Source organism: Leuciscus leuciscus (assembly GCF_965113295.1).
Source record: "Leuciscus leuciscus genome assembly, chromosome: 12".
In the NCBI taxonomy this organism is placed as follows: domain Eukaryota; kingdom Metazoa; phylum Chordata; class Actinopteri; order Cypriniformes; family Leuciscidae; genus Leuciscus; species Leuciscus leuciscus.
Genome location: NC_138736.1, coordinates 41,690,535 through 41,713,625, shown reverse-complemented (window position 1 = coordinate 41,713,625; position 23,091 = coordinate 41,690,535). Strand labels below are relative to the sequence as shown.

At 40.5% G+C, this 23,091-nt stretch overlaps 1 protein-coding gene and 1 long non-coding RNA gene across 3 annotated transcripts; one reads left to right on the top strand and one right to left on the bottom strand.

Annotated features, from left to right (window-relative positions):
* The first annotated feature begins 836 nt into the window (after window positions 1–836).
* On the top strand, window positions 837–10,775 carry LOC309511380 (glutathione S-transferase A-like). The gene is made up of 7 exons (XM_082186583.1): window positions 837–855; window positions 2,093–2,286; window positions 2,429–2,494; window positions 3,646–3,751; window positions 4,459–4,577; window positions 9,950–10,038; window positions 10,260–10,775. Exons 2-7 carry the CDS (start codon window positions 2,119–2,121, stop codon window positions 10,390–10,392), a joined length of 681 nt encoding a protein of 226 aa, XP_082042709.1. The 5' UTR covers window positions 837–855; window positions 2,093–2,118; the 3' UTR covers window positions 10,393–10,775.
* A 2,958-nt stretch (window positions 10,776–13,733) lies between these two features.
* LOC309511900 lies at window positions 13,734–22,422 on the bottom strand. Of its 2 annotated transcripts, XR_014210810.1 has the most exons (5): window positions 21,929–22,422; window positions 21,783–21,840; window positions 21,440–21,518; window positions 21,073–21,152; window positions 13,734–15,004 (listed from the first exon to the last, which is right to left on the bottom strand). It is a non-coding gene; the product is annotated as an uncharacterized lncRNA (long non-coding RNA). The 2 variants fall into 2 exon arrangements; XR_014210811.1 differs by lacking the exon at window positions 21,929–22,422 and having other exon boundaries at window positions 21,440–21,889.
* Between the last annotated feature and the right edge of the window lie 669 nt (window positions 22,423–23,091).

Here is a 23,091-nt window from a genome sequence, read left to right as displayed (position 1 = left end):
TTCTTGATGTTCATAAGTGCAGTTTGTAAGTTTCGCCGCTAGAGGTCGCTATTTCACAGTTATAGCTAAACCGTAGCTTGGTGACACAGCGTGTGGAAGAGATGTAGTCTGTATTTTTCTTTTCATTTTTTTCATGTCTGAATAAATTTAATATTTTAAAACCTTAGATTGTGTTTAATTCATTGTTATTTGGTGTTTAAAAAAGTTATTTTCTTCAAAAAAAAAAAATTGTTTTCTGGGGTAGCATTAATCTACGATGGCAACTGCTTTTTAATTGATCCATGTTTGTCCTATAGCTGTGTGGATTATTGCATATATTATATTGAATAAACTATAGTAGATTTCTATTTTAATTGATACATGTTTGTCCCAGTTTCATCTTCGTTTTAAATGTTATATTTGTATAATAAAAATGAAAAAAATTATTTAAGTAAAAAAACTCATATTTCTCTTGATTGATGCAGCTTCATCTGAACACGGCAGAATCAAAACCTCAACGAAAAAAGCGTTTTTGTCTCAATTAAAAAAATCCAATTCATACTTATTATTATTCATACCTATAATTCCAAATTATTATTTTTGGGTCACATAACAAAAGCATATATTTTTTTGGTGATAAATTATTTTATTATATTTGTAATAAAATAATAATTTAAATGATTAAAATATAAATATATATTATATTAAATGTTTTATTTGAATATGTTCAGTGAAAGGGGACGTCTTGACACGGAGCATGTAAACTGCGCATGCTCATTGACCATGCAAACAAACCACGCCCACGTGATGTCGTCACGTCAGACTCGAACGCCAAGTATTTGATGCAGCAACATCTGGTGTCCGCTCATTTACAGTAGGGGTGTTCGGTTCCGGTTTTTTTGGAGTCGACTCCGACTCCCGACTCCTAATTTTGGAGTCGGTGGAATCGACTCCTCGACTCCATTTACTTTGAATTAAAATAGGGTCAGGATTCAGAAGGTGCGTCTCAATATGCTTCCTCGTTTCTCGCTCGTATGTCCTACGACCCTGAAACCGATCGAGCTCCGCTCTCATGTAGGACATCTAAATTCTTTAATTCCACCGGGAGGGGGGCGAGGAACGAGGAGGCTTCCTGAGGAGTCAAGAGCGAGGATACAAATGTTTCCTATACTAAAATGTTTAATCAACTAAACCTTATAAATCCCCCTCCTTTTCACATCGCAGCTTCTTCAAATCATATTTAAGTGTGCAATATGTTAGTATTAATCATTAAACTTGTAAAAGCAGACTTGTTTTAGACAGTGTATTTATCTATTTATTTTGTATATTATTTTATATAATTTTAATGTAGTGAAGCTATGAACTTTAACTTAAGCATGTTTAACTTTATTTTTTTACTTTTTTTGTTTAACATTGAAAAATATTAGTTATATTACCAATAATAACTGTTGTTTAATAATAGTTTTTAATGCACTTGTCATTTAATAATAGAAAATGAACTTCATATAGAGTGAGTACATGCCATTTCACTAATGTTAATGTTCCATCCTCGCATCCTAAGGGGATGGAGGTAAGAGGAAAGGAAACAAGGATGCATATATAAGAATTGACAAGCACACAAAGCATTACATAGTTTTTGTTATACACTTAATTTACTCCCTTCAGTTTTCAGAAGTACAACACTAAACACTATACTCTTATTTACACAGCACTTGTCTTTTAATGTCTTATTTAGGGATAACCTACATGATTACATACATTACCTGGAAATTATAGATATCAAAGCTCTTCTGTAGAAAACGTCTAATTTTGTATACAAATAAGTAAAGGTCATTATTAAAATGTTTAATATTGAAAAATTTATCAACACAGACAAGAAACAAAAATCACCTCTTATTTTTTCCTCTCATTTCTTTATCTTTTTGTTTTAATTTCCGTATCTTTACATTCATTATAATCTTTTCGTTATAATGAACTGTTGCTGTGTTGAACTTGAAAAAAACACTCGACACTGGGAGTCGATTCCTGACCTGGAGTCGATTCCGACACTAGGGCTAGTGAGAGTCGAGGAATCGACTCTTTTGGAGTCGACTCCCCATCTCTAATTTACAGTCACATTTCCCGAGTGAACTCGACATTATGGCAGAGAATATGATGCTTTACTGGAGCTCCGGCTCTCCGCCGTGCTGGAGGGTCATGATCGCGCTGGAGGAGAAGAAACTGCAGGGATACAAACACAAACATTTGGCGTTTGACAAGAAAGAGCACCAGTGTGCAGAAGTGAAGGCTCTCAATCCCAGACTTCAGGTGCGTCTCACACACACGCCTGTGGAGTGGGGTTTCTGCTGACTGCATTAGTGTTTACTGAATGCAACTTTCATAAAGAGACACGACATTTGACTAACTTTTGTTATAATAGTGCACATTTATTATGATTATTTTTTTGCAGGTTCCAACTTTCAAGCACGGAGACCTCATCGTGAACGAGTCTTTCGCCGCGTGTCTGTATCTGGAGGTAAATCAGTGTCATAAACAGTTCCTCAAGCCTTCGCAGAAATAAATCTGTCCAATTTTAACAAACACAATCCAAAAGTGTTATAATTCTTATGAATAAGAAAATAATATGCTCAGTAAAAAAGAGACATACTTATAACGTAATTAATTATCTCATACTTGAGATTAAAAAGTAGAAATCATAACTTTGTATGTCATTTTGTATTGTACGGCTTTTAATGTCATAGTTATGACTTAATGTCATGATTTCTGCGTAATATGTCAATTTCAACTGCATAATTATGAATATGCAAGTCAAAGTTTTGACTTTTTATCTCATAATTATGGATTAGTATATCATAGTATCAACTTTTTGTGTCATATTTTTATTGATGTTTATTTATGTGGTGGAAATGGGCTTTCATACTTGACGGTTAAGGGTCCTTCACAAAAAAAAATCGATATATTTCAATTAGTGCTGTGCAACAGTTAATCGCATCCAGAATAAAAGTTTGTGTTTATATAATATATGTGTGTGTACTGTGTATAATTATTTTGTAATACGCACATGCATGTATGCATGCGTTCCCCTGAGAACTCCTGAGTTCCCCAGCGAACACAAATTTTCTCACAGAACCCATTTTGTGAAAGACATTAAAATATATTTTAAATTCATTATATTTGTGCATTTCTATGTCGGTTTAGGGGCTCTAACAAAAAAGGGCTCTAACGTTCTCCAGTTTTATACAAACACAGTGCATGAAAACAGTCATGAAACTTTAGATTGCGCAGGCTGATCGGTCCTCAACTCAATCTACTTGCAATCACATCATTCTCTATAGGGCACAGCTGATTGGTTCCTGCTATATCAGTAGCCAATGAGCTCGCTGCTCAACCTTCAAATACTGGTCAGCATTTGCTCTAGCTATGCAGTGCTTTCAGAAACCCTCCACTTCCCCAGCTCCACCTGTGTAAATCTGCTACGGGTAATTCATGTACGCTATATATTGTCGTGTGTGTGTGTATTGGCAGTAGCAAGTCCTGTAGTTGATGGGAAGGTTTTTGTGATTCGATGTCTTGGCTTTTCTTCATTACCATCTTAAAATGGTTACAAATGGACATTTTTACTTAAAACTCCAAGAAAAATCTAAAAGAAATGTTTCTGGTTTGTAGAGTGCATTCAAGTCTCAAGGAGCCCGTCTGATCCCAGATGATCCAGCCGAACTGGCGCTCGTCTACCAGCGCATGTTCGAGACCAACAACCTGCAGCAGAAAATGTGTAAGTGATTTAAATCATGAGCGTACATTTAAAGCTGCGCGACGACTCACTTCTCCTAGTCGGGTTTCACCCCCCTAAAGCTTTACAGGCGAAACTCTTCATGGGTTCAACATTTCATTCAGAAACGTTCAGCGGTTTTGATTTATAGCTGTTTGATGATCGCGTAATAATGTCCGTCAGCAATGCTTCTATCGCTCGTTTCTGCTTCTTCTTCGCCTGTGTTTTGATCCTGAGATTCAGTTCTCCTTCTGATGATGTGTAATAGCGCCCCCTACCATATAACAGTGGAAACATGAGTTGCTGGAAAATTGGCGGGAAAAGAGTTAACATGCGTGTCTTTGGCGTCAAACAATGTGTGCATGGATATATTAATAAAATTCATTTAAACAGTTAGCCTATAGCATTATACAGCATTAGCCTCCTCATATAAGCTATCACAGGTCTTTAACAGGAAGAACAATAACGGATATCTACTCAGATCTTCATCCGGTTCAAAATAGTTTATAATACAAATTGATGTAGTTTATTCGCTGTCATCGTCCTCCTGCCTCATGCTCTCTTTGCTCACGGTTTGCATTAAGAAAACAAACGTGTTGTTATGGTTCTTGCACTCGATGATGTCCAACAGCACTTTAAGTGGTTAGCAGTTTCACTCTGAGCGGACGACGGTCAGCCGCTTATTCTGTGTTGAACTCTTGTGTGTGCAGACGACGTGGCCTTCTACGAGTGGTACATCCCTGAGGGAGAGCGACACGAATCGGCCCTGAAGAGGAATAAAGAGAATCTCGTCACCGAACTCAAACTGTGGGACGGATACTTGGAGAAGGTTGTGTTTTAACAGGGATTCTCTGACTCGATCGCTAATAGCGCTGCCCTCGACTTAAGATTCTTCTAGTCGACTGTTAGTCATTAATTTAAGCGATTAGTCGACTTATCGCACTTGTATATTAATAAGCCAAATCATAATAATGAGCCTTTAATTGCCTACATAGCCTAATCAGCGCTCAAACGCACACATAAAGCCAGAGCGTAACAACATAATCTGAGAATATTTGTTTTCCATTTGAATCGGTTCATTTAAAAATAGACATTTCAATCTTTCGATAGATGTATTTCTCATGTCTGTGAGGAAAGTTCACGCTGAGTTTCGGTTTATGTTGTGACACGCTCAAGTTCACAGAGACCGAGACGGCAGAAAGCGCATCCTGATTGTTTTCTTTATTTTACAAAAGCACAACATTTAGTTTTTGTGAGTGCACACAAATAACATGAGTCCGTTTCCAGTGACGTTCTAGGCTACTCTTGATGTAAGAGAGTATGTTAAGTGAAATGCAAGTCTCGTGCAGCAAGAGCGCTAATAGCTTCCACACTTAGATATGAGCCTAATAATCGGCTAGTGCACATTTATCTAGGTTAGCATTATAGCGAGCGGCCATGTAAAGTTGCTACTACTTGCATGTTTCAAATAATAAGTCATAATTAAGTTTGATTGATGATAGGCAAACGTTTGGATTTTCCTGTCTGATTACCACAAGTACCCGCCGTTAACATAATAAAAAAATAATAACTTTAATTTATATAGCGCCTTTCACAGAGTCCAAGGACACTTAACAAACAACAAGAGAAAGGGGAGAGGGGGATATGAGGAGAGAGGTGTGAAGCCAGGGGAGCTAAAGCCCATAGGCCTCAGTGAAGAGGTGTGTTTTAAGCTGGTTTTTAAAGGTTATTAGAGACAAGGCAGAGCGGATGGCAAGAGGAAGCTTGTAAGGTGCACCAACACAGAAGGCTCTATCACCAAATGTCCGGAGCCTGGACTTATGGACAGCGAGCAGGTCCTTGTCAGAGGACCGCAGGGACCGTGACTGAGTGTATGGGGTGGTGGTGGCGCAATGGATAAGACACATGCCTTTGGTGTGAGAGACCCGGGTTCGAATCCACTGTGAGACACCAATGTGTCCCTGAGCAAGACACTTAACCCCTAGTTGCTCCAGAGGCGTGCGACCTCTGACATATATAGCAATTGTAAGTCGCTTCGGATAAAAGCGTCAGCTAAATGAATAAATGTAAATGTAAATGTAAATGTAAATGTATGGATGGAGTAGATCAGTAAGGTACTGGGGTGCAAGTCCATGGAGAGATTTGTACGTCAGGAGGAGGATTTTATATTTGATCTGGGACTTAACTGGCAGCCAGTGAAGCTTCTTCAGGATGGGAGTAATGTGAAGTCCAAGTTTTGTGTGGGTGAGCATCCTAGCCACAGTGTTCTGTACTGGAGTCTGTCAGTAACCTTGCTGGGTAGACCGAACAGGATACCGTTACAATAGTCAAGTCGGGAGATGATGGAGTGGATGAGGGTCTCAGCTACTGAGTTGGAGAGGCACTGTCGGAGTCTGGAGATGTTCTTAAGATGGTAAAAGGCAATTTTAGTAGTGTTTTTGATGTGTTGTTGGAAGGAGAGAGTGGAGTCCATGATGACGCCCAGGTTGCGTACTTGAGGAGATGCAGAGATTGAGCAGCCATCCACATCCAGTATGATGTCATCAACATTTTTAAGAAGTGACAGTGGGGCAAACACCATGAGTTCTGTTTAGTCTTTGTTGAGTTTGAGAAGGTTACTGTCCAGCCAGTGCTTTATGTCCTTCAGGCAGTTGATAAGTGGCACTGGTGGAAGAGTAGTAGAAGGCTTAGTACTGATGTAGAGCTGGGTGTCATCAGCGTAGCAGTGGAAGTGGAATCCATGTTTCCGGATGATCATCCCAAGAGGTAGCATGTAAATATTAAATAGTAGTGGGCCAAGCACCGATCCTTGTGGCACGCCGTGTAAGACTGGCGCCAGTTCAGAGCAAATGCCCTTAAGGGTGGTGTATTGTTGCCTGTTGGTGAGATGGGATTTAAACCAGGAGTACACAGTACCAGTGAGCCCAATGAGTTCAGAGAGGCGAGTGAGAAGAATGGAATGGGAGACTGTATCGAAGGCTGCAGAGAGTTCGAGAAGAATTAAGATGCTGACATGGCCAGAGTCAGCTGCCATGAGAAGGTCATTTGTGATTTTGATGAGGGCAGTTTCTGTGCTATGATGTGACCTGAAACCAGATTGAAATTGCTCGTAGAGATTGTGCTGTAGCATATGATGGTTGAGTTGGGAAGCCACAGCCCTTTCCACTAACTTGCATATGAAAGGTAGGTTGGAGATTGGGCGGTAGTGGTTTGGATCATCTTGGTTCAGGCCTGGTTTTTTAAGTGTAGGGATCACCGCAGCAGTTTTAAAGCTGGTGGGGACCACCCCAGAAGACGGCGAGGTGTTGATGATGTTGACCAGTGTGGGACCCAGAGTTGGAAGACATGCCTTAACCAAGGCAGTCGGCATTGGATCCTGTTTGCTGGTTGTGGCCTTTGCTTTTGACACTAGCTCAAGAACGTGAGCTGTTTTGAGCTGGGTTTTTTTTCCAAAAATTGTTTTTGAAGAGTTTGTGTCAAGCAGCGGTAGTGTGGTTGGGTGAGAGGAGCTGGACAGCTGCAGTTGTTGGTGGATGGTTTCTACCTTTTTCTGGAAATAATCCAGGAATCTGGAGCATAGGCCAGCAGCGTCAGATGGTTGAGGAGGGTCAGGTGGGCAGAGTAGGCGGTTGATAGTGGAAAAAAGCTGTTTAGGTTGATGTTGTTGGTTGCCAATGAGTGTAGAGTAATAGTTATTTTTCGCCTTGGACGGAGTATCTTTGTAGCTCTTAACATGGTTGTTGTAGGCTACCTGGTGGACAGTGAGGCCAGATTTTTTTATAGTACCTCTCCAGCCTCCGTCTGTGGCCTTCATGAGGCGGAGTTCAGCAGTGAACCAGGGAGTAGGACAGGAGAAGGAGACAGATCGAGTGATGAGGGGGGCAACAGAGTCCAGAATACGTGACAGGGCCAGGTTGTTGTGATTAACCAAGTCATCAACTGTACAGTTTGGGGGATAGCTGATAAGGTGGCCTGCAAGAGTGTATAATAATTGATGTATGCACACTTGTTTGATGTTTCCATATGCAATGATTCTTTTCACCCACTTCCTGTGTGTGTGCACAGAAACAGAGAACATGACGGCAAGGTGATCAGAAATAGCTAGGTCAATAGTTTGTAGATGGGTTGGGGTTATACCTTTGGCTTGCTCAGATTTTTTGGGGATATTTAATTTAATTTTATCAATCAATAAATTCCTCTTGAAACAAACTTTGTTGTATTATTTTAATTTAATACTGTGAAGCTGCTTTGATACAATCTGTATTGTGAAAAGCGCTATACAAATAAACTTGACTTGACTTGACTTGACTTATACCCGTGGAGCATACCAGGTCCAGTATATGGCCTTTAGCATGTGTAGGGCCGTTGACATCTTGTGTAAAATTAAAACAGTCCAGTAGTGACAAATTCTGCAGCGTAAACATTACTGGAATCAACATGGATGTTAAAGTCAGCAAGTAAGATGGTAGCTGGAGAGATGGGGCAGATCAGAGCAAAGAGGTCAGAGAGCTCAGGCAGGAAACTAGCAGATGCCTTAGGCGGGCGATAGACAAGGACCACTTGTAGCTGCAGAAGCCCAGACAGAGCAAAGTGAATGCACTCAAATGAAGAGGCGTGTACTGGAAATTCTTTTATCTGGAAATCTGCATGATGTATGACAGCCAGTCCCCCACCATGTCCAGAACTACGGGGCCTTTGAATGTAACAATAGCATTTGGGGGTAGCTTGGTTAAGTGCAAGAAAGTCCATTTGGTTCTGCCAAGTTTAAGTCAGACACAGAAAATCCAGTTTCCTGTCAGTTATAATGTAATGTATGAGTGGCGCTTTATTATTTAGTGAGCAAGTGTTCAGCAGCATAAATGAGACAGACTTAAGGACAGATGTATTGGCATGAGGAATGACATCAACAGCCCGTTCTAAGGGCCGTAAGTTAAATAAGTGTATGCGCGGCTCGTTCTGATGACGTCGTCACTGGGTAGTGATAGACCAAAAAACAGGAGTAGCCTGGGATGTCTCCATGTAAACAAACTTATGTCGAGCAGCCCTGTGCACGTGGGGGGGTTTTGGAGATGGAGAGATTTAATCACCTCAAGGCTAACGTTACTCGGTGCGATGTGCGAGTTGGGATTCTTGAGTTCCAAAACGCAGTACCTTAGGAAAGCCATGATGCCAGGGAAGACCGCTAGCTTGCCCAACGCTAGCTAGCATTAGCTTACAAGCCTCAGACCATCCACCAGAGAATCACGGCCAAGCTTTAACAGAGAATACTGTGGAGGATCAAGCCATTGTCAGAGGTAATTACAGCTGTTGGCAGTTTGGGAATCGTCAGAATAAAGCCAAGGTTGAAAAGTAGCCTGTCTACCACTCTGCAAGGTAGTGTAGCAGCTGGAAAAACCACTGGTTTAGCAGATCTTGTAGCATAACCAGAGCACACAGCGAAAAAGTTTCAGAGTGTGTGAAAGTTAATCCAACTAGTAGCGTGACGTATAAACCAGCTAAGTGAAGCAGCAGGAGTAGAATCGCAGAGCAGCTGGAGTTGTGCGTTTTTGTTTGTGAGCATGAGAAGCGGCGACAGACACACCAGCGTCCTCTCACGTCCCGATCACGTTAACGATCTGTCCCTCACGGATTGGGCAACTTCGCCACAAGGTTTTGTTTTTTCTTCAACTATTTGTGATCTTTCCTGTAGCTCAAACAGTAGAGCGTTAGCGCTTGCAACGCCAAGGTCATGGGTTCGATTCCCAGGGAAAGCAAGAACTGATAAGAATGTAAATGTGTGCCTTGACGTGCAATGCAAGTCGCTTTGGATAAAAGCGTCTGCCAAATGCATAAATGTAAATGACTAACCGACTAATAAAATTTTTGTTGGACTAAGCCTCTTCTAGTCGATTATTAGCGGGCAGTCCTAATCGATAGTCTCACGATCTCACGAAACGATTCCAACATGACGACGTCAAACTTTAGCCCAATAGACCCTTTTCATGTTCTAAAGAAATATCAGGAACATTGGCTAAAGGATTTAATACAACGAGCCTGATTCGCTGCCTCTTTCATTCGTTCTTATTGAAATTAATTGTGTTATGAATGCCATAAATAGAGGTTAACTATTGCCAAATGCCATAACTATTATCATCAACCTTTGGCCATTGAACTTGAACCCTTATTGTCCTCCTAATAAACTCAATCTCATTTGTTGGTCAGATGGGTAAAGGGTCGTTCCTCGCCGGCAAGAACTTCACCATGGCGGACGTGGTTTGTTTCCCCATTATCGCATATTTCCCACGACTTCAGTGAGTGAAATCATTATCAATCCTTCTCCATAGACAGCATGTTTGATCATAATGTCAGCTCAAGGTTTAATGTTTGATCTGTTAGACTGGTGTAATGTTTGATCTGTTAGACTGGTTTAATGTTTGATCTGTTAGACTGGTTTAATGTTTGATCTGTTAGACTGGTGTAATGTTTGATCTGTTAGACTGGTTTAATGTTTATCTGTCTGACTGGTTAACAGCTGTCCTAAAGAGAGATGTCCCAGACTGATGGAGTATTATGAAATGGTGAAGGACCGTCCCAGTATTAAAGCCAGCTGGCCTCTGGAATGGCTGGAGAAACCCGAGGGTCAGGATACACTGAAGAACCTGTGAGGAACATCGAGAATCAGATTAATATTGCATAAAGTTCAGCTTTGATGTATTCAGTAATTGCATGTGATGTTTTCTAACAGTCCTTTATGCAAGAAATGTTTCAGAAGTCTCTCTTACTAATCAATTTTACTCCTACAACTGTTAAATCACAACTCTTGTCTTGTTTACATCGCTGCACCTTTCATTTGTCTGACGTTTTCAGCATCTGTTCTGTTAGGACGCTTCATTTGTGAACTTTATTTGATACAGTTTCTAAAGATGAAGGTTGTTATCTTCTGTAATGGCAGATTAACCCCAGACAGCAACAATGTGGGCCAGATCTGGGCGATACTATGTTGTTGTCTGTTGTTTGGAATTAATAAAGTTTTGTCCTGTTCAGTCAAGCTAAGGAAAATATTTACCATCATTACAAGAAATAAAAAAAATTGTTCAGTTTTAAATTATTAGCAGAAAATGGCAGCTGGCTTTAAAACCTTTGAAAGGTTCTCCATGTATGAAATTTATTCACAGACATTAAAAAAATGAAAGAAAAGACATTAAAGTAGGATATCAGTATAAAAACTTCAATCAGGCGTGTCAAATCTCTCCGAAATCATAGTTGCTCTCATTTCTATATTAATTGTAAGTAATTATTCAATAAAGAGATCGATAAACTAATGTCAGTCAGTCAGCAGTAAAACAAAATGACCGTTAATTTTTTTAATTACGCGAGTGCGCGCGCATCTTTCTGTGCTTTAGCTTTTACACTATACACTTAATCCTGGCGTAATGTTTTATCTATACAGGTGGAATTATTACGTGTTTTGACGGATCTAATTTCTTCAATTTATTAAATGTTATATTAAACTAATTTTAAAGCTCGACTGGCGGGAAACTACAAAGGAAACCGACTGAGGAATACTGAAGTAAAGTCCATGAAATTGAAACTAGCGCACAGATCAAGCATTCTGGAATGGTTATTTTATGGTTATAAAAATAAAACATAACCATTACAGAATGGTTGTAATTGTTTTTTAAAATTCCTGCAATGTTCTGGGAAAGTTAGTTTTTGGTAAAAAATAAATAAAATAAAACTACAAAGAAACTTCCCAGAAAGTTCATACTTGGTTGCAAAAAAATAGAAATCACACAATGACTGAGAAATGTTTGATTAAAAGACTTTTAAAAGAATTGGGGAGCCAATGCTCATTTTAAGGCAAAATCAACTTTAATGAAACGTACGGTAGGGGAGAACGGGGTAATGTGAGACATCGGGTAATGTGAGACACCCCCTATATCTAGGCAACGGAACACAATTGTGGTTATATGACCATTATGTTTTCAAGCCCCTTCCTTTTCACCATGGCCATGAAGGAGAGAACCTCATGGTGCTATAGTAAGCATGTTTTTTTCACAAAAATATTTTTTTTGCATGTAAAAGTAAATTTTCTTGCTTTCAACTTAATCAACTGTTGTGCCAAAGCAAATTGATTCAGGTAGAAAAACTTATATCATACATGTTGATGAACTACCAACATATAAAACCATGTGATGATGCTAGCTGAAGATAAGCCTGAATTGCTACAAGAGATCGTTTTTTCCTAAAATGTGGCGGTGGGGTAAAGTGAGACAAATGCTGTGGGGTAAAGTGAGACATGAGGGACAAGTTAAGTTTAGTCTTAAACATATTTTAATGTAATATTACATGACATATGTTTTATTTTTAATGTCAAAAACATAGTAGAAAAGCCATCATGCCAAGGCAATACACCAAGAAGAAAACCTGGGGCAAAACACCCCTTGAGGAGATGGAGAGTGCAGCTGCTGAGGTCAAGGAAGGAAAGAAGTCTATAGGAGCAGCTGTAAGGGAGAGAAATATTGACAAGTCAAGCCTCCTAAGATTCATAAAGAAAAGAAAAAAAGGGGGAAGTAATATCAGTAGCCTGGGGGGCAGTAGCTTAGGCAAAGAGGTGGAGCACCTTCTCCATCTCACCTTGTCCAAATGGAGCGTTTGTCCCCTCCTCGACAAAACTGTCCGCACTCTCCCTGAGAGCCTGCTAGGGAGTGAAGTCAGCATGGGAATCTCGCCGTTTCAGACGGGCCATCTGAGTCTCCCGATGTCAAAGCGCAGGCGCGTCCGAAGCTCCAATCGACCGGGCACCCCGACTTGACGGCCCGAAGGAGAGGGCGCGCTCCTCTGGGCCCCAGGCAACCTGGAGGCACCTGTTTTCCATTACCTAGTCCGATAAGAGTGTCGTCTCCCTCCTCTACAACACCCCAAGCGTCCGTGTTTAGACCGTCGTTGCTCCAGCAGGAGCGCCAGCAGGAGCGCCAGCAGGTGTACGGATCTGACTTTGACCGGAGATGACCGACCCTCCCTGGGGCCGGCCCTGGAGGTCTGCGAGCATGGAGCTCTTCTTCAAATACAATATATTTTTGGACATTTTTACAAGGAGGAATATCCTCCAGTGTGTCTTTCACCCCTAGCTCACCCAGGATGGTGCACGTTCACCAGTGTGCACGCCCTGGCACCGAGGGACTGGGTGTCCAAACCAGACTCTATTTACTGGAAGTCTTGCCCGCACAAAGTGCACTTTCTCTGGGCTGGGTCAGGCTGTTTCCCCACCCGGTCTGACCACCATCTGGTCCATGTTCCTTGTCCGAGCGGAGCATTGTCCCTCCTCCACAAAGACCCAAAGGTCCTTTTTAGGACTGACTTTGCTCCAGACGGAGATCCAGCGGTGGCGGACAAATCCGAATCTGGCTCAGGACGGGCCACCCTCCTTGGGCTGGCCAGGGGAGGTCTGACTGCATTGAGTTTTCCAAATGAATCACAATAATTTGGACATAGTTCATTTTTTTAGGAGGAATTTCCTCCAGTGTGCCATTCACCCTTAGCATGCCAAGGGCGTTGCACCTTCACTTGGATGCGCACCGGTGGGTCATCTTAATTGACCAATCTCCATGATTCTGTTACTAGTCCGACATTAGTTCTGGAATGTGTGGTTGTCAAGCTAGCTGTCAAGATTCTTACTGTTACAACATGTGTTGTTATGGAAGTTTCAGAGTGGAAAAAGTAAGTGGATCAGTTTACCCCCAGCTGGTTCACTTTACCCCCTTGATTTCTCTGGTCTGTCTCAGTTTACCCCTAAGCTGGGGTAAAGTGAGACACAAGACCACTTTTTTAAAAACAATCATATTTTCACTGCCCTTCATCCTGAATATATTCGAATAATTTCCATTGCTAGGAAACATCCTGAATTATTGGGAAATGTGTAAATTTGACTGATATATCATTTTTGCTCGCTTAGAGGGGAACAAATGTAAAAAATGTCTCACTTTACCCCACTCTCCCCTAACAGAAATCTGAGATATGAAAGCGCATCTTCCACAAGAACACAGTCATGATGATCATACATGAAGTGACTCAGCAGTTTCAGCTTCACCTTCAGCTCAGGTTATCTTCATCATCATGTGGACTTTCGAAGCTTCGAGCTGATAAGAGTCAACAATGACAGCGAAATACACGTAGCCTATCTAATAAATACAAATCGAAATATTGTATTAGTTTATTAGACTACTTTATGACTAAACATAAGCTGTGCTGTAACAGTCATTTAGTATAAATAATTTGTAATTTGGTTATCTATATATAAGTGTGCTCTACCCCAGGTAGCCAAACAGATGTGGGCCAACAATGGCCCAGAACCGGCAAGCCGGAAGAAATCAATCGGCCCAGTTCCGGTTGCCGGACTCCTGAAACGCGGCAATGAATGACGCGCCAGAATCGACCCAAGTACACTGGCCCGATTCCGGGTGCCGAAACTGAGCCGACGCTGCCGGAATCGGGCCATAATCATGCCAGCATAAATTGTATAATTCGCCGGTACTGGCCCGAGTCAGGGTTCCAAAGGGAAATTTATCCTTTATGATTTTTTTTATTTCATGTACCACAAATTGTTTTACTAAAGTATCTTGAATTACACATAAGCCTAGTTACAACAAACATCTACAAAATAACAACAAAGACAAGTTACAATTTAATGATAGACTTTATTACACAAAAAACAAACATTATATACACAAATTACATATTGCAATTTTATTTTATTACAAGTAAAAATGACTTAATGCACCTTTAAATACACAGCATCAGCATACCTCCTCTAAAATGTCTTGGGTAACCTGTAAACACATGCCCAACACAAGCATACATTTGCAATTTAGACTGTACATACTACATTAACAGGTCCCATTAACAATCTTTATTGTTGAATCCTGATCATTACTTAATGAAATTACTTAATTCAATACATTACTAAAAGTTTATTTTATTGGAAAAGTTTTACACATACTACAAAATAAATTCAGAAGAAATAAGCCGTACTTTTAAGAATGTTTAAAATGATAAGATCACATAAGATAAGACACAGAGTCCCCTCATGGAGGCTGATGAAGGCCAGATGAATACTTCACCACACTTTAAATTCTTGGTAAAAAAAGTTTTTGTTCAAAAACATGTGATGCAGCATCCATGCCATCTCAGTGTGAAGTCTGTCATATAGGCCAGTAGGTTACAGTCCAGCTTTCGTTTGGTTCTGTCTTGACCATCACCCCAAAATGGACTCAGGAGCTGAAATTAGAAGAATACACACCACAAAGGGATATAACTCCAGACACTGAATTCAATCTTAAATGCATAAATAATAGTTGTAATAAATCGCACGCATTCTGTGTATAGTGAGCAGTGGTGCTGAGCACATTCATACAAGAAGTGACGACACCCAACATCACTTAGAGTACCTTTAAAAGTATAACATTTAGAGCCCCTTAAATTAACGAAATGACTTGAAAAAAAGATGTTCATTTTGATGAACGAGAACAAACAAGAGAGTCAGTAAAATTATCCGGACTTCCCATCACTAAGACTAATGCTGGGTACACACCAAAAGATAATCGGGCTGATTTTGGGCCGATTTCTCCCCTTCCGACAATCCTAGCTATGTCCCGATTATCTTGATGGTGTAACAGATTATTTTATCAGATTTTCCCTTGGTGTGAGGTGTGTTAAGAGTGTCCGAACCTGCTCAGAAGAACGCCGGAGCCGCTCGAAACATGTTTCATGTTTAATATTTACGATCAGAAATCCTGATGTGTGGGGGGAACTCCGAGGACAAACACGCGCACGCTCAGGAGATTATCACGTGAAACGAAACAATATCCAATCAGAAAGTGAGATGATGGAAGACACGGTCATTCTCACACACACACACACACACACACACACACACACACACACACACACACACTTGCAGGAAGCTTAATGTTAAGATTTAGTATTCATAAGTGTAAATTTCGAGGAAACAAGCCTTTGTTTTTCATTTTAAGAGCAGAAATTTTACAATACCTAAACACAATATAGAGTTTGAAAAATAAGAAAGCTGCAAAGTGCGTTTCAATCTGTAAACATTTTCAAATTTTTGTTTAAAGCGACACTATGTAACTTTTCAACCTTCATAATATATTTCCAAGATCCTTGTGATGGTACATCGACTTACAATAGGTTGAATGACACGTCTGCCATAACCTGACAGGGTCTCTATCGCTTTTACTGGCACTATGTAACTTCGGTGTTCGGGTAGTAACAAGAGCACAAAAAGAACTACAAAATTCGACTGCTTTACGGCATACGTCACTTCGTCAAATTTGGACGTGAGAGGCCAACCAGCGTTTGTTTTCGGCTTTCGTGCGTATGTTATTTGTCATGGGGGTTGTTTACACCTGGCCACTTCATGCATTTTCTCAGATCGGATAGCTATCCGATCGTGAAAAGTCCAGGTTTAAATGCCCTCCGAAACGCATTTGAGACGGATTTGAATCCGATCCCTCAAACCACTTCAGGAGGAGATCTGAGACGCATTCCAGACGAAACTGGACAAGTGTAAATGCATATGGTTTTTGAAACCACATATGTAAATTGTACTCCTCCCAAAAATGCAAAAATGCAAAAAAATAAAAACGTGTGAGAGCGTGTTATAGGCTATTATGTTATATCCAGATATGACGACGCGCTGGAACACGCATCACCGCAGATGAGCAACTGCATCAAGCCAACGTGCAAACTATCGCAAATCAAAGTGAAAGTAAGTCACAGACGCTTAACACACAATCATCATCATTAAAAGTAAAGAAACGAAATGATCTTACCAGGGCTGTTACTGCTCTCTCTTATTGCGGTCTTTGATTTTGAAATTTTAGCTGATGATCTATAAAATGCAGCTCATATCTGTTGCTTTCGGTGACGTGAACTCCATTAAATCTGCATATAGCGCGAGAATTGAAGATCGAATTTAAATCCGTTTCGCAAAAATACATATATCAGATACATATACAAATCAGATAGCTATGCCTCACGAATTAGTTTGCCAGCTGAACTTAGGTGTTGTAAGGTGCAGGGACGTGGGAACTATATTGTGAGAGGGGGGGCGGGATTCTTGAGGGAGGAGGGAGGGGGGGGGGGGGTGTTAGTGTAGGCCTATAGTAGCCTGTGTTATGTATCCTGATTGACTTTATGATTAGTTAAACCTGTTTTGCACATGCATCCCCACAGAGTTAACCATTTCAGACAGTAGGCTACCGGACAGCCTCTGTCTCGTTCACTTCAAGTCTGTGGGCGTTACGCACAGCTCAGTGTGGCCGCTCCAATTTACCTTCAATGAAATCTATGTCAAAACGCGTCAAAATGAGGCAATGCATTTACGCAGAGCAGGGTCATAAACGCGCAGAAAACGTGGCCATGTGTGTCTGGAGTTCAGCGAGCTCCACGGAGCACTCCTTCAGTCTATCCACGGAGCGCTCTAAAGTCAACAGTGCTGAATGAATGATGATCTGCTTTTATGTCATTTTTCCTTTTTTATTCAGAATATTCACAAATATGTTAGCTATGGCATGAAATATCTGATATTCCGATTGTCAAATATATGCAAGTGGAAGTGTATTTTTGTTTAAACACCTTTATAACGATCGCGTTAGTTGAGCTGTATGCGCGATGGGCGCCGCCGCCGTGTTAATTTGTGCCGCAGACGCAGTTCAGAGAATCGGATCTGTTGGATTTACAACACGTGTAAATTTCACATTCATCCACTTCTCCCGAAATACATAAAAGTAAGTGGCTGGTGAAATGGGAGAAGAATAGAGTAAACATTAAAGTTACTTACACAATGTGTATCTGATATGAATAAAACGTGTCGAATTATAATGGAAAGGATTATTATTACCTCCGAAAACAATATATTTAGAATTTGTAGAATATTTACAAATTCTAAATGTATTGTTTTTTTAGTAGCCTACTTATGTGAATTTATATGTCTGAAACCTAAAATAAACAGTATGTGGTTGAAAACACTGAAAAGTTGTTGTTCGGTTCTTTGGGTCACTAGAAAAATATATTGATCAAATTCATGGTTATAAAAAAGTCTGCTTAAAATATTGGGAACAGTAAGATTTGTTTAAGCAAATTATATTTCATGATTATTTTGTAGCGTGCTGGTCATTTGGGTATGAGTATGCGCAGTTGCGCCCGTTGGTATGTAGCGAATTTAAAACCTTTTGAAGTGTTTGCCATGGGCTACGGTCTGCTGTGCTTTAATTTAGGAGTGTTTAAAGTTTTGTACTTGTGTAGTTGTCGATTGGATGCGCTCAGTCCGCGCTGAGAGACTTAATTTGTAGTTAAGTTAGCGCGTGTGCTGTTCAGTTCTCTCGGTTTGCGATGTGTTCGAACGCTGGATAATTAACAAATTACCAAGTAAACTAATGTAGCAGACGGTTGTGTGGTAGCATTTTGTGAGGTTGAGTTGCATTCATTTAGTAAAACATGATTGTTGAAGTATTGTTCCTGATTGTTGAAGTGTTGTTTAATGAAGTGTTATAATGATTAATGCACTTTGCCTGCTGACTCGTGTGATAGCTATACTCTGCGCAGGAGCACTGCTATGCATGATGGGAAATGTAGTTTTTGCGGTGTTCTGACGCAGCTGTGTAAGACTGTATAGGAGATTATATGATCGTGTATTCTTATTTACAGCAGAAATAGATCTAGTTATTTTATTGTAACTACTTCATGTTTGTTTATTTTGCATTATATATTCAATGGATATATTTGTAACACTGGTTTATTTCTTATTTCAGGTTTATGACCTGTGGTCAGTTGTATAAATAAAACAAAAATACAAGAAATGACAAACACGAGTCGTGCCATGTGTGCTGCCTGTTACTAGCCTATTCGGATGGCTGAAAATTTAAAAAGATCCGAACAGTTGTGATATATGACAGCTCTGAGCGCGCCTGTCTCTGGCTAAATTCAATATTTGAATTTAGCAGTTGATCATGTGTTGCACTGACCGTTCTGATCACACCGGTGTGAAACGCTCCAGGGACCAGCCTAGACTGATCACAACGGTGTGACCGTACGTGCGAAAGGCTTAAAAACAAGAAATTTTATGACACAAAATGTTGAAATGTAGGCTTAAATCAAACACATTTAATTCAGATTCTGTATATAAAACGGAAACCAAAAACAACGAAAAAAACAGCTGGCTGACCCCTAGAGGGGTGAGGAAAAGGGGTGGTGGGGAAAAGGGGTGGTGGGGGGGCGGCCGACCCCCCCGCCCCCCCCGTTCCAACGTCTATGGTGAGGTGTATTTATCACGAAGTCCCGAGGGATATCAGACAACGCCGTTTGATGTTGATTCCTGCGATTATCATGAGAACAGCTTTCAATATCTCACATAATTATCATAAATAAGCCTAACGTAGAGGTTGTAAATAGTGTAAACGAGCACAATTTGCAAACTATTATGATAAATTGCAATAATCATGTCTAATGACATCATAACGGCCAATGTTATGAAATAATGCGACGTACATTTAACTTAATTGATGTTATCTGGCATTTTGTAATGTTTACATTCCAATAAAAACAACACAAATTAAATTATACAGTAGGCCTAGACTATAGACTATTTACTTGTGATTTAGCTGCAATCATGTAAAAATTGTATAATATAATTTACGACAGTGCAAGTATTCCACAGCGACTCTAGGGGTCGCTGTTTGACAAAAACACAATTTCTACTTAGTGTGGCTTTAACTTTTAAGTTTGTCACTGTTTATGTATATGTCTTTTTATGTTTGTTTATCGGCTTTACTCTTTGTACCCCCCTGACTGTAATTGTATAATTCTTAAAATCAATAAAAAAAAAAGATAAAAAAAAAGAAGAAGCTGAGTGTTAAGGGTTCATTGAGGTTCTATAGAGGGATTAAATAACTTTTTCTAAAGAGACAATAAATCCAATAAAGAATAAATAAAGACAATAAAGAATGAATATATTTCTGTATAAAAGGTTATAATGGTAGGTACAATGGTTTTTTCACGTGAATTTTCTGTGAAAATCATTCCAAACACTATCGCAATTTCTTCCTGCATATCGTCCGTCATGCTTATTCTGAAGTCTCACGATATTTTGCGAGATTTCCTGTGTTCATAGTCGAGACTCTGGTTGAAAATCTGTTTGTGTGTGGTGTGCTGTCTTTGTCACATCATGGCACACACACACTATAGGAGCAAAACGCTTAAATCTAGGATTTTTTGTCCTCATGTTTGTGGTCTGTCACATTTTGAAAATCTTATAAGATGTAAAAAATCTTTTGGTGTGTACCCAGCATAAGCTGCACAGTTGCTGGGATCCTCTTCCACTCCTCCATAATGACATCACAGATCTGCTGGCTGTTACTGTACGTTCACACCGCCGCCGACTTGAGCTTCCAAAGTTACCGGAAGTCATTCATTTTCAATGGAAGCTGGCTTCTCTCAGCTGCAAGGAGCGTCAAATCCATCGGCGTGGCGTTTTGAGCGTCAATCAGAAAGTTGAAAGTATCTCAACTTTATGGTAATGAGCTATGACGCGGTTCAGCGGCAAGCAGCGGCAAACGCCAGCAACCAATCGGAATATAGACGTCCTTCGCGCTGGCTGATTCCGGAGAAACATACGATGTAAACTTTTGTTCCTACCAAAAACATTAGTTCCGAGAAAATGGAGGAGAAACTGATAATCGTTGTTGCTGGGTTTCCTATCATTTATGATATGACGTTATTTTCATATAGGGACCAGTTACAAAAGAGAGAGAGCCCCGGCCGCGCGCGCGCACTCACCTTCACCGTCTTCAAACAATATGTCTTGCTCTCTCTCCCTCGCGCATATTAATCAAATATTTTTTCCCGACCAAATGTGACCAAAACGGTTATAAAAATGCTGTCATTATAAAAGGTTCCTAGTGTCAATGTATTGCTTGTTTTTTTTTCCTGTTTACATTTCATGGTGTGACACAGACTTCAGAGCGGCCAAAGCGTCAACAAACTTCCCCGTACTTTTTGACAAGCGTCCTTGACAGGGCGGCCAGAGCTTCTTTGCAGCTCAAGTCGGCGGCGGTGTGAACGTACAGTTAGAGACATGGCGCTTCTCCACCTTCTGCTTCTGGAAGCCCCACAGTTGCTCATTAGGGTTCAGATCTGGATACATACTGGCCACTCCATCACCTACACCTTTATCAAGGCAGTTGTCACCTTGGCGGTGTGTTTGGTGTCGTTATCATGCCGTTAATACCAATACTGTATGTTTGACATTAGTTGAAAGTTTTACTTACAAGTCATAGGGTTCACAGCGCCATAGAGATGTTGATCTGCTCCAACTCTGCTATTGTGCAGGCCATCAGCATGGAAGGATCTAGGAACACAACAAACCGCTTGCCAGGTTTATTTAAAGGCCAGGAAAATAGAAAGAATAACATACAGAAAATAATTTCTTAAATTAGCATAACAGAATTTATGTTTTTAGGTTTACTTATTCATATTGCTCCAACAGTGTCACTTACGTTTGGATGTCAAAACCTTCTTAAAATAAATTAAACAAATGAAATAAATAAGAAAACAGATGCATGGTGATATAACGTTAGGTGAAAAACATTGTGAGAAAATGGATTTAAAGTTATTTAATGGGCTTCCTCAGTTTACCTGTGTCTTTCTCTGGCAGCAGCTTTCTTCAGCAATGTTGCAATAGTAGAGCTTCCCCTCTGTTGTTATTTTGTTGCTGCTGAAATCACAGATCATTTGTTTATCAATATTTGTTTACCATTGAGCTAGTTTCAGCCAATTCTAGCGCGCCATGTAAGTGACGTCACCGATTAACAGCACATATGTTTCTGTTAAATAATACATACGTTTATGTTAAATAAATTAGCTCACTTCCAAGCAAAACCCTTAACAAAACTATTAAAAACATCTAATCTACATATAAGATGTGATTAAAACCCCAAACTTTCATAAACAAAAGCTCAAGCTAGTTAGCCTACGTTACCTTTTCTGAAAACGGTTGAGATGCTAACGGATTTTTTTTCGAAGACAATAAAGCATTTCTATAAGTAAAAATTCAACAGAAGCGTGTCAATTACAAATAAGATAAATGTCAAGCACATTGTGTGTGATTTAAGAAACTAAACTCACCTGAAAGCAATAAAAACACCACGAGAGAGGGCTTAGCTGCTCGTCAGTTGCAGTGGTGGCCCGCCGTTTCCATGGCGACTCTACGCCGCTCCAGTGTTTGAAAAAGCGTCTCGGACGTTCACGAGCACGCGCATTAAAACACGTCAAAGTCACGCACGCAGCATTTACAAACATAAACATCTAGAATTAGAACATTACATAAATACAATTCGTATAAAAAAAAATGTTATAAAAAATATATATATTATATAAAAAAAAAAATATCATGAATTTAAAACTCATTTTGAAGTTTATGAATTGTGGCATTTTTATAATTTAATGTGCCTAATGCGCCATGTCTCAACCACAATCGGCCCAGCTACACACAGCCAAAACCTAGCCAGATCTGGCAACCATTACTGGGCCAGAGCTGGCTCACTTCCGGTGAGCCGATGCCAGTACACAGCCGAGTGTGCCGACACTCAGCCGCGATTGGCCCGATTCTGCTGGCTACCTGGGACCGGTCTTAAAGCTGCCGTCGGCAAGTCTGGCAGATTGGGTCGATTAGCCAAAATTTTGAATGTTTACAACTCTCATGCCCCTCCCCACTACCAGCGAGCACCCTCCCATCGAGGTCGTGCTCGTCAGTGCGTCACTGTGCGTGTGTGTACCATAGACAGTAAAAAGGGTGTGTACCTGATTTTCTGTGAACGCGTCTCTCTTCAGCATCTATCAACACCATGGACTCGGCGGTAGGCTGCCCTGGCTAATCTATCCATAGATAGCAATAACCGAGGAATTGGAAGCTTGTTAGTAGATTTTCTCTCCGCCATCACGCTTCATGCAATCTCCAGGCGAACTTCAGGCGTGGCGTACGCATGTGATATTAACGTGCGCGAGTGAGGGGGGATCTGTGGCGTGTGCACGACCTGTGATTGACAGTCAGATCTCACACCCCCCTGCGCTGATTGGACCTGATGAAGCGGGAGCGCTGGATTTTTGCAAAACAAATAACACGCTCCAGGTGGAGTTAGAAGCTCGGGTTTTTTTCTAAAACCACCTTATGTTGTTCTGTCGGATTATAGTGTCGATTACACTGAATATGATCCAAAAAATGTTGCCGACGGCAGCTTTAATAATTGTAGAGGTCTCATCGCGTGCGTTTCTTTCCCGCCCGCAGCTGC

Bases quoted from the DNA above. Each gene is read 5' to 3' on its own strand.
- LOC309511380 (XM_082186583.1), top strand. From the start codon at position 2,119: ATGGCAGAGAATATGATGCTTTACTGGAGCTCCGGCTCTCCGCCGTGC. The intron at 2,287-2,428 runs GTGCGTCTCACA...ATTTTTTTGCAG, and splicing joins CTCTCAATCCCAGACTTCAG to GTTCCAACTTTCAAGCACGG. The intron at 2,495-3,645 runs GTAAATCAGTGT...TCTGGTTTGTAG, and splicing joins CCGCGTGTCTGTATCTGGAG to AGTGCATTCAAGTCTCAAGG.